General features: G+C 40.1%; 1 protein-coding gene across 1 annotated transcript in view; it reads left to right on the top strand.

Moving 5' to 3' along the window:
* The window catches only part of bicd1a (bicaudal D homolog 1a), a 31,519-nt gene that overhangs the window by 8,842 nt on the left and 10,331 nt on the right, over positions 1-12,346 (top strand). The window contains exon 2 of the mRNA XM_062420613.1: positions 9,633-9,845. Within this exon, the coding sequence (XP_062276597.1) occupies positions 9,633-9,845 (213 nt within the window). The remainder of the gene's footprint in view (positions 1-9,632; positions 9,846-12,346) is intronic.

The raw sequence follows: 12,346 nt of genomic DNA, 5'->3' as shown, positions 1-12,346 counted from the left end.
CATTGAAAGAGCTGAGAGGAAGGAACTGCATACGATGTATGTTCTTGTGGACCTGCTTTAAGACCTGCCCACAACAAAATATACTGTATATGTGGAAATGCTGAAACCTGAGAATTGAGAATTGAGTCAGAGCAGCTAATCTCTTCATTAATCAAATTTTTTTTGATTCAGTGTAAGATCTAGTGTAAGATGTACACTTAATGTAAAATAGAGAAGAATGTCCATCACATCACTATTTCCTAGATCCCTGGGTGATTCACATATATTCAATTTCCAATAATATAAAAAAAACAAATACAGCAAATCACCTTTTAGCCACATTAGCTATATGGCTCTATGTATGGTCCACCACTGAAATTTCTATTCATGGTCACCAGAGTATAAATCCTACTGTGTTTGGTGATCATCTGACTTTTCCTGGAGTGCAGAAATTTCCTACTTTCAAAACTCATAACATAACAACATCAGCCTCAGTTACATAAGCAAGAAATCAGTTATCAAGCAGAGCAGGTGAAATAAGCTTTTTTTTGTTCTTACGAGTGTGAAGTCAGCGCTCAAATCCATGTTACGATGTGTGAAAACAATTTTCTCCATAGGAACTGTCTTTTGATGACAGAAGTTGACTTCTAGCAAGAGAAAAAGTATAAGAAGGAGCAAAAGTTTTGGACACAGGTAAGGAGAAAACTTAGTGTTTAATGAAGTGCACAGCTGGCAGCACCTTGTTATTAGCCTGTTTTAACAGCAGTTTAACAGCAGTGTGCCTGGCTGCATGCTGTACTGTACAAGGATTCCTACAGGTCGGTGGGCGTGGCGTGGAGGCTCTCCTGTGGCTGCACAAAAGCACTGAGTCACCCAGAGGCCCCATGTCAATACCAAGAGGGTCACTGTGTGCAGGCCAGCCTTTCCATTGTTAGTCTGTGTTTGTCTGGCTTGGCCGGGTCCTCTTTATCAGCAGAGACCCACTGCAGAGAGAGGAGACAATGTTATCAGTTTAATCTGTCTCCTGTCTCTCTCTCTCTCTCTCTCTCTCTCTCTCTCTCTCTCTCTCTCTCTCTCTCTCTCTCTCTCTCTCTCTCTCTCTCTCTCTCTCTCTCTCTCTCTCTCTCTCTCTCTCTCTCTCTCTCTCTCTCTCTCTCTCTCTCCCTCTCTCTCTCTCTCTCTCTCTCTCTCTCTCTCTCTCTCTCTCTCTCTCTCTCTCTCTCTTTCTCATGTGCTTCTGGCTGCCTCCCTAGATGCATCTGCTGGCACCGACACATCCTTAATTTCTTCAAAGCCACCTTCATTACTCTCAGCATTGCACACCTCTCCAAATTCACTTTTCCCCCTTTTCATATATATATATATTTTTTACATTAATCTTGGGCTCCTTGTCCCATGGAATATTTTTGCCACTTATTCAAACAAATGGATAAAGGAGGGAGGGAAGGAGGGAGGTGGTGTGTAGAAAAGAGGAGACTGAGTAGGTCGATCTCTGCACTCTCCACATTAGCGCTCTAATTCTTCATCACCCCAGGCGAGTTCTTGAGCACTCCAATGACTACAGAGACTCAGTATTTAATGGAACATGACTGTTTAGGAGGGTAATGATGGTAATATTTGTTAACTAAAATCTTTTAGTTAGCCTTTTTTGTTCTGTTACTTTGGTGTTGATGTACCACTGAGCCTCAGTGAATCACTGTGTTTACCAGGGTGTACCCTGAGGGAGAGGATAAGTCACAGACACAGCTTTACCTTTTGTAGCAGCTCATTCACACAACTACACACCATTAAATATGAAATACTGTGTGTCTGACAGGGTTGAAAGTAGAAGCTGATGCACATCTAATGATAATATAATGGGGAGATTATATCTATGTGCTAATATGTATAGAACCAAAACCATTAGTTGATTAATCAATTATACAATAAATTAATAGCAATCAGCAAAAATTTTGATAATCTGTTAATCGTAAAAAGTCCTTTTTATTGCAGAAATACCAACAAAATATTTTCAGCTCTTCAAATGTGAAAATTTGCTGCTTCTCTTCGTCTCCTGTGATAGTAAACTGAATATCTTTAGGTCGTCAAATGTTGGTAGAACTAAACAAGACACTCAGATGTGTTTAGATATGCTTGAGCTATGAGAAGTTTTCATAGGCCTTTTTACATTATTTTTGAACTTACTACTTAATAAATGTGTTCTTTAAACAACGACACATTAACTGAGTAGTTATTTTATTTATATAGTGCCCTTTCAAAAGACGAGATGTCAAAAAGTGCTTCGCAGAAGAAATAAACCAACAAAATCATACAGACATAAAACACAATAAAAAAACAAAGCTTAGGAGCTACAAATTCAAAAGCACAGTCTCTTTCTGTTTTTTTATTTTGTTATCCTTTATTTATACAGTTAATCTCATTGAGACACAGGGGCTCAATTTCAGCTGTTCCAGGTTGAGGCGGCAGAGCAGGAAAATGCCTTTTTGCCGACCTCTGTATGGACAAAGGGCACTGAAAATAATGAAGTCCTGGGAACATAGGCTATGGCTGCCCTGTTTACGTGACATATAAGAGGATAAGTGTGTGAGCAGCAATCCTAGGATGGATTTGTAAATTATATTATACCAATGCAAAAGTCTGCACATGGACAATGATGACCGGTTGACCAACGAGTACAAAGTACAATGGTGTGTGAGGGGTTTACATCCTGTTATGAATCTTAGTGCTCTGTGATAAACAGCATCCAACTAATGAAGAGCATGAGCAGAGGCGTTCGTGTGAATAACATCACCATAAGAAGAAACACAATTTTAATTTCAATTTCTTTAAACATTTATCAAAGTGGGATTTAAAAGAAAGGATTTCATCAACTGTGATGCCAAGGTATTTTTCAGAATTTTAAATTTGGATTGAGGAATAACCAAAAAATCGATCAGGAGACCTTAGAGACCTGCTGGTCACAGGGCTGCTGAGGTCTATAGGTGATCACGAGAACTTTGAATTGGATTCTGAATTGGATTTGATGAGGAGCCAGTGAATCCGAATCTGTGTCACATGAGACCTTTTAGAGGATTCATGCTTGTTTGTATTGATGAAAATATGAAATATTTATTTTGAGCCCTGTTTTCACAGCTATAAGTTGGTTTCAATACAAAAAATATCAATAGATTTCTATCTATCTTGCTTGCTTTCATTTGACACTGATATCACATTTTGCACTAAAGCCTCCTCTTGTCTTTATCCCTCACTGTTATATTATTTTCCATTCCAGCCCGACAGCACTTGTTCTCTCTCTAAATGAATGACAGCAGTCCACAGTGAATACCAGCAAAGTGCATGTATGAGTGTGCCTGTAGCTATGTGTATTTTTGAATATGCATTTTTGTGCCGGAATGGCCTGAAGGGTAGGCCATGTGTTTCTGTGGTCGACTTGCTCATGATGTCCTGATAGGCACATTACCAAGCAGAGAAAATTGACACAGTTAAAGGCTGGTAGTCTGACCAGTTGGTTAGCGCATTGAGGAATTGGTTGCAGAAGGAGGAAAATGTAAGAATGGATCAGATCTGAGGGGGAAAAAACAGGATTGGGGGGGAAAGAGTCATTTGGGATCTGCTGAACAAATCTTACGCACAGCTGCTTCTCTGTCTACCAATTCAACATCCAGTAAGCCAAGCACAGACTGAGAGCATATAAGTGATAGGCATTCTGGGAAATAACCCAAGCATCTTTCTTATCATGAGCTGACTTGAGCCAAATTGAATCACTTTAACAAGACACATCTTTTTGACTAACCACAGCCTGTCCCCTGGCAGACCTTAAACTTGAACACAGCAACATTGTGTTGGTGAGAGAGCAGCAGATGTGACTCTATTGTGGATCTGCTGTAACTTGCATGGATTTTCCTCTGTAAAGCACATTAAGGTGTTTTTCAGCTGTTATTCTACATTACAGAAAATAATTTTTCCTCGAGTGTCGGCATAATAGCATATTGTTATCAGAGGAATAATAGGCGTCTTTGCGCTAAATAGCAACAGACACATTCACCTTCTGCTTTATCTATAAAACATTGTTATCATACTGGCTCAATGTTTACAGAGACAGTTATTCATGAGTAGAGAAGCTTTGTACCAGCTGGGGAAATTAAAATAAAGGATTTAAGTGGTGCAGCAGAGCATGCCTGGGCACTCAGCATTATGATGATAAACTATAAACATGCTTGTTGATTCAGTAGAGGACTCCTGATGGCTTAAAGCACATGAGCACACACACACAAAAAAGGCAATACTAAAATTGTTGCATCCAGAGAAAAGAAATACAGTAAAGGGAATCGTTTTTAGTAAAGAGTAATTAGTTATTTGCATAAACAGAGTAATTTGAACCTCAGACATACAGCAGTATAATAAATAGGTATCTAAGAACCTATGTTTTCTGTAATTATGTGCAATACCTAGTGATGATTTCAGTACGTAAACTTCACAACAGACAATAAACCTGCATGCAAAGTTTAGCTTTTAAGTAAGTACTTTTAATCATCTGTTATTTCTTAATATTGACCTCCATTCTCGCTGGGCTGTGATTAGCCAGCTTCACCTCGCTTGTGGAAATGTGCTTGTGTGTGTGTTTTTTTTTAATAGATGACAGATCTCTTGACTTGGCACTTTTCCCTCTGGCTGAGAAGCACATGGGGACATTTCTGTGCCCTTGCCAGAGGACGAGATGTGCATTGTCTCCCATAAAACTACTTCAGTGACACATTATGGAAATTAGATTTTAGTACATCAGAATTTCTCGTAGTTAATAAACTTAAGTGAAAAGGAGTTGTATGGACACATTCAACAGCTTCCTTTAACCTCACTAGGTTTGGGTGTCCAAGTGAGTACAAGTCCCCCTCTTGTGCATTGCTTAATATGGGTTGCTACTGTTTAAGACATGTCATGTGTCATGTCATGTCATGTGTTTTCATATGAACTATACATAGAGGGAAAAAAGCCATAAAAATTATCTTTAAAAAGGAAAGACTACTTCTGTTTTCAGAGATATGGCACCATGTGTTTTCAGACTTTGTAAAATCAGACAAATCATGATCCTTAACGCTACTGTGTTTTTTATCTCCTGAGACATTTGTACTGCAGTCAAACATCTGCTTGTCAAAAGGAGGGAATAAGTCAGGGATAAATCTTTCTGACATCAGGCTGATGTATGCTTCTGTGTGTTTTGTTATTTTTATGTTGCTCTCTTGCGATAATTTATGAGATGATGCTTATTGTTGTTGTGGTTTGTTGTTTATTTTTTTGGCAAATGGATTATTTGGCTTGGTCTCAAACATTTGTGATATTGGAGTGAATGACAAAGTGGATGATTTATGAATAAACACATGAATTTTGATTTCATGACATGTATATTACACCATCTGTCTGTTTTTCTTCTTTTTATCTCTTTCTCTATTCATCACACCTAGTCTGATCTGACTTACTCTCTCTCTCTCACACACACACACAAACATTCAAACACACACATGCCCAGCTCCCCTCATGACGCTAACAGCTGTGTGGCTTCTCAGCAGCAGTCCTGCATGTCTCTCTCCATGGTACTGAAATCCCTGATGTGGTTGGCTGGGGCCATCTGGACAGGACACATGTATGCATGGAGCGTGCATGCGCGTGTGCATGCGCGTGTGTATGTGTGTGCACGCATCTTTCAATCATAAGAATTCTGCGTATTATGAGTTCAGTGCTTTCCCATAACTTATCAAATCAAAATGCAGTAGCAGGGATTAGTACTCAGAAAGCTGAGTTTTGCATGGTATTTAAATCTCTTCTGTGTCAAACTGAGCAAAAAAACATAGTGCATTTCTCATCTTGTACTTTAATACGATATAATTGGTTTAGTAAAGCTAATTGATTTTAATCTGCCCTTCACATCTGTTATGCTACAATTTTAATCCGCAAATGTATACCTTTTTTCATTATCCATTCATTAGTTACTGAATGTACAGTGATTAGCAATTAATTAACGCTACTCTAGTGTCATTATTAATATATTAGGTAATCCAGAAAATCGAATTAAAGTCCTCATCAATTAGGATTTGAAAATGCATTAATAAATCATTAAAAATTATTTAAAATATACTGGTGCCTATTTTCATATTTCAGCGAGGTTTTAACTTGGATTTTGCTCTAAACCTTGCTCTCTGACTCTGAGAAATGTAGTCAAGTCTAGGTCCTTAATTAGCTTTTCATCACTCTCTATGTATAATACTTGTTTTTATAGTGTATGTTGCTGGGTAGACCTGACACTGTAAACATGGAAGTTTGGTGGAGATTAATTGCTATTGTAGAAGTAGTGCAGTCTTCTCTTTCCCATGGTGTAAAAATAGATTCCTGATATACACACACACACATACAAGATGACACAGCTACAGGCCCTCCCCTGACTCCTCATTAGGGACTGCAACAGAAAGGGTAGGATTTCAGGGTTGCACACACTCCTCCTCCACTAACACTGGTGCAGCGGTTGGTTTGTTCCCTCTGTCTGCTCCTCTTTCCATGGCCCCAGGGATGAATATCTATAGAGGGGACTCTATTGTCTGGACTTTATCCACAGAGGCACAGAAGGCCTAGGAGCCTCAAGGTTGAATGAATTACGTGGTTTTCAGTACACAGAAACGAATGGGCTGCCAGTCAGTAACTCCATATTAATATCATCCTGAGGAAATGGTATTGAATTTTAATCTTCCACACTGTTCTTCACATGTTATCTGTCTTGAATAACTGTATTATGTTTGCCAATTAGGGCACAGATACAAGGACACTGCATATCTATCACTTTAATGATCCAGCTTGCATGTATTGCCAGTGCTGTATATGTAATTAGCTTGAAAAATACAGAGCTGTCGCTGTTATTTTTAGCCCAGCAGAAGCCAGGGTGCAACAGGATGGGCCAGAGCGTTCTGTGTGAGCGGCCATCAGTGTCATCCGCTGTGATTTCTTTTAGGAAGAGAGATGGGCAGATGGAGCGAGTGGACTTTCAGGACCATGTTTTAGCCCATGAAGGAGGCTTGTTATGAAACCATCTGCCTCTCGTTACGCATCCAAGACACACGGCTGCTCCGTGGATGAGTTGCTGCTGAATCACTGGCCGCAACTAGGACAGAGTCTGCCTGTCTGATTGTTATTCTCTGGCTCTGCTTTCTGTTGTTTTGACTGTTTATCAGGAGGGCTGTGTGTCAAACCTTTTTTGACACCATTAAAAATGTGTCAAAAGCACAGAGTATTGAAAACTATTATATTATTGTACTGAAAAGTCTGTCTTCATGCTATAATGGAAAACTTATTGTCTAGTGGCTTGTGTTCAGACAATATTTAACATTTGAGAAGGGTGGCAATTTTGGTTAAAATGGAAACAATGGTTTTGTAGAAAAATGTATGTACTGTGTATTCCTAAAAAGGAAGTATAATTTTGGTGACTGCATTTAAAATCATCTCTTTGCCCAAGAGTGGGCCTTCAGTAAATTTACGGCAGGACCTCATTCCCAAGACATCATAGTCTAGTAGTATCTCTCTTGGCACATTTTTGGGTTCGCCATGTGCTATAAATGACATTAGAAGTCCAACAGCAGGAACTCGTGAGGCCAGATTTTCCCTTTCCCTCCTGTAGGGCTCAGCTGTGGCTCTGCAGCCTGCTCGGAGGTTGACGACCTCTCATCTGAAACGAGAATGCAAGCTCATTCAGTCACACTGTGCTCAGAATTAATCAGCTGTTTTGTTCCGGAGGCCCTCCCTCTTAATCATTCACTAGATTAACACCGTGCCTCCCCAGAGAGGGAGAGAGGGCAGGAGGGTGAGTGAACGAGAGAGAGAGAGAGACAGAGAAGTAAAAGAGATGCAGAGAGAAAAAATTGAGACAGAATAATAACAATGTGCCATTTTTTGCATGAGTGTTTTCAAATCATTACAAAGTGAATGGCTAGATGGTCTGTGAATTTACAGCCATTTCATTGGATGTATTGCTGGCTCTTATTCATATGCTAACAGCTACAATTGTAATTCAACAGGAAAACATAAGGATCTGTTGAATTAGAATGAATATTTTCACCATGGAATCAGTAACAATGTACGTTAATACTTTATTTACCTGATTTAGCGTCCATAGATAAATAGCAACTTCATATTGACATAGTGATAAAGTCTGTGCATCATTTTTATAGATTTCAGTTGTTTGATTATGACATCTGCCATTATGAAATGACAGTCATTGGATGTACTGGTTAAACAGCGTTTACTGTTGCTCTGCTGGTTCCCTGATGTTGATCGATCCAAAACAGCAGGCCAGATGTGACAGAGGGAGTTAGTCAATAAGGGTAATTGGAACAAAAATGGTGGCATTCAAATCTCCCAACCAGAAAATTGGCTCATGTCATTCACTCAAATACAACACACCAATTTATTTAGCCCCCAAACAGCAGTACGAACTCATAAATTTTCCCCCTCTCTGCCGATGCTTTATATACTCCAAGATCTGCTGTAAAGTAGATTTCTGACTGTAATAAATTGCCCATGTCTAACAATGGGACCTCATCATACAGCACACTGCCTGCTTGACCTGTTAGCTCATGAATTAGGAGTAAATAAAAAAATGACTAGTGCGGTGGGAGGAAACGACAGCTGCACACTGGAGCTCATGTCTTACCCCAAATAATGGATGCTTGTTCTTTATAAATGATTCATCTCCAATAGAGAAAAGTTGTTTTTACAGCGAGAGGACTCTTTGTGAATTATTAATGCTCTAGTCCAAAATATATGACTCCCCTATGCTTTAGGCTGCACGGTCAATTTGGTCAGGTCCAGGAACTGTACCGCGGGTCTCACTTCCATGGATGCTGTATTGTTAACAGTTTCATGTAGCAATTGTAAACCATAAAATATTTTTCTGAGGAGGCAGTATTGATCCACTGTCTCTCGCAGAGGCCACTGCGGGCACAATACTCAATTTTCCTGCTGATCTGCCGAGAAAGTGAAGGATGGCTCATAGTATTTATTGAACCACTAAAGCAGCCACTGCATGGACGACGAGTGCTGATAGGAAAAAAGCACAAGGCTGTTCATACAATATACATGACATATTATTCCATTAACATTGCATGAAGTGAACATATGTGTATATGTCTCAGTTTTAATGGCATAGACCAGAGTCATATCAGCAAAAGGTTTTTTGAATGCAGTGCCTTTTTTACCACAGTCGACCGGTGTGCTTGTTGCAGTATCATGGGCCTGTTGTGCTGTTAGTTCCTGCTTTGATTTTCTCAATCAAGCTCCGGCTCCTTTATCATGACAAGTCAGCTCTTAGTGCTGTGAAAACCTGTGTCAGGAAAATGGGAACAGTGTGTCTATTGATCACAGTGAAACATCATCCCACATAGACAGAGAGCAGGTATCCTCGAGGGACTGCCCCTGCAAGTTTGCTCTCGGTGGTCAAAAGTGCAGCAGGAGTACGCCTAGTGGCCACAGCTGTGAAGATATGCTGGATTTACATTCTTGTGGGTATAAATCCCTCTCAAGGATTATGATGTTAATGTTATATGACAGGATTTAGATAAGTGTCACTTTTGCATCGCTTTCACTTTATCACCATCCCTCCCTTTCCACTTCCCCAGGCATTCGGTCAGGCTTACACCAACCAGCGTAAGGTGGCAGAAGATGGGGAGTCCAATGAGGAGACATTGCTGCAGGAGTCAGCCTCCAAAGAGGCGTACTACATGGGCCGTCTGTTGGAGCTACAGACAGAGCTGACGCTTAACCGCTCTGTGGCATCCAACGCCCAGTCAGAGAATGAGAGGCTCAACATACTGGTGCAGGACCTACGAGAGGTGAGCTTGTAAACTCTGCAGACATGGGATTGATTACTTGATGCTACCCAAGCAAAACACATGAAATCAGGTAAAGCATATACATGAAAACAGCCCTGCATCAGCTGACAGTACAACTTATAAATTTGGCTTAACACTGATTTTAATAATAATATTATGTTTTTAATATTTCTCCTAGTATTAGTTAAAGCAGCATTCCACAGACTCTATACATGGTGTTCAGTTTTTTTTATGAGGAGCTCCACTCATTTGTATAATTGTTTTTGTGGCTCTGGAAGGAGCTCTCCAAAGAAAATTAGAAAGAAAAATAACCCTAATTGTCATAAGAGAAGTGGGCATAGCAAAAACAAACTATTACATCTATTATTTAAGCACACAAATTATTGTAGTTTCTTGACTTTTAAAAAGTCAGTTTTCCACATTCTGTCCAGCCTTATTCACGGTACATTAATTTACATTAGATCAATGTATTTGATAAAGGCAAAGGTCACGGTGACAGTCAGAAAAGGGTCAAAGCTCACACAGAGACAACAATATGCATGTGCGTACGTGCATGCGTGTCTGCAGCCACTGTGGCGGGCAGCACAGGGGTTCGAGTTGGGGTCAGACACCACGGCCACGACCCCATTGTGGGGGGCAAATCCGGTGCTAAGCTGTGGAATAAGTGAAATGCCCTGAGCTCGGCACATGTGGAGGGACAGAGTGAGCCAGGCTTCTCACATCACACCAACCAGCACTACACTCACAGGACTCACACTCTCATTCACTTTATTCATTAGGGAATGTTGTGAGGTTGAATCATTACTCTGTGCGTGCTGTTTGAACCCATAAAATGTCAAATGTAATAATGAATGAAAGCAGAGGAATGTATTCACAACACGTTCATTGGTCAGGATGATGTAGATTTTAGAAGCTAATTACTTGATAAAACCAGTTGACAGAACATATTTATGATGAGTTGTTATTCTTCCCACACACCTGTCACCTGTTTGCATCCTGATCGGTGCTCTTTGATGATGTGTACATACCAAATGCCTTTTGCCTCTCTCTGAAACTCTCATTAGGAGTCAGCTTTTCATTGCCGGAAGCAGGTGTTGCTGCTACGCTGGGGGCTTCGTTTGTCACAAGTTGGGTCTAATTAAAAAGGTTTTTGATGGTTCCAAGCAGCCTTCCACAAACATGATTAACATATTAAGAAAAAGATTCTGGGTAGAGTTCATTTTAGCCAGAAAGTTTGTTGCTATTCTTAAGTCAGTAAGTTAGAATCAAAATGTTTTTTTGACTTCCACACCAACACAAGGAACATTTGGCATCTAATATAGTTTATAGTATCATATGTTTTTGTGATTCATCTATTAATTTATAAAACCCCAATTTCCCACACATATATAGGGTAACTATTGACAATGATAATGTCAAGATATATATATATATGTCTGTAGAATTAATATAAAGACAAGACAATCACCTACAGTATATCTTGGAATCTGCAAAGGAAAATATACAATATCAGTCAATTTCACTTAGATGAGAAAGTGTGTCCAAATTTTTGGCTGGTACTGTGCCTAAACAAATAAAAATGCCTAAAGTTACAGAGAAAATCAGTCATATAGTTTTGAGACCTGTGGCACCATTTAGTATTTAAATGCCATTGCCATAGCAACAGTGATGGGAATGATGTGTGATTACAAGATGCCTGGACGTCTGCCATGCTTGCCATTGTATCATGAATCTATTAAAGTTGTCGCAGTCACAATCTGTGCTGTGAACGCCAGGTCAGGGGTGGGTTTCCCAGCTCTGCCCCGTGGTGGGCTCAGAGCCAGTGTTGTGTGCCACACTGTCCCTGACCCCGACTGCTGTAGCCCCCGATCAGCTATGCTTCTGTAGAGCCTCACTGAATGATAATTGGCCTTTAATCCTGTGCACTTCATACCAGGCTCAAGACTTAATTCCCCACACTGTCATGAATATGTAATTGGACAACATGTAGCAACAGAGGGTAATTGTCATCAATAATACCACTCTTAAAATGTGTAATTCTATGGTTTTCTCTGGCAATTATGTTCTTAAGATGTCATATTTGTTTTTTGTGTGTTCTTTACTTGATAAGTACAAAAGTATTTTCAGTGCAGCTGCAGAGGCAGCACTACTGTACTTCTATGGACTCTGCAGTTTAGGCTCGATTAGCTTCAAGAGTATAGGAGCTGCTGTCAGCCACTGTACAAATCAAAAGATTCAGTGTATCATAACTGTCTTTAGTTTCAGTCCATTTGCCAGTTCTAAAACATCCATTGCCCCCCCACACACAGCACACACACACACACACACACACACACATATATACAAAAAGAGGTTGAAAACCCAGAACAGGCCATATGTGTCTCAGCTCTCTGCCTCCTGTGTGTATCCACGCCCACTCCTGACACTGTCTCTGGGTCAGCACTTCTGCCATATGTACAGAGAGCTGCAGGGAGCTGCAGGCAGCTCTGCAGTGAGACATA

This window comes from Scomber scombrus, chromosome 6 (genome assembly GCF_963691925.1).
Source record: "Scomber scombrus chromosome 6, fScoSco1.1, whole genome shotgun sequence".
NCBI lineage: Eukaryota > Metazoa > Chordata > Actinopteri > Scombriformes > Scombridae > Scomber > Scomber scombrus.
This window is presented reverse-complemented; position numbering and strand designations above follow the sequence as displayed.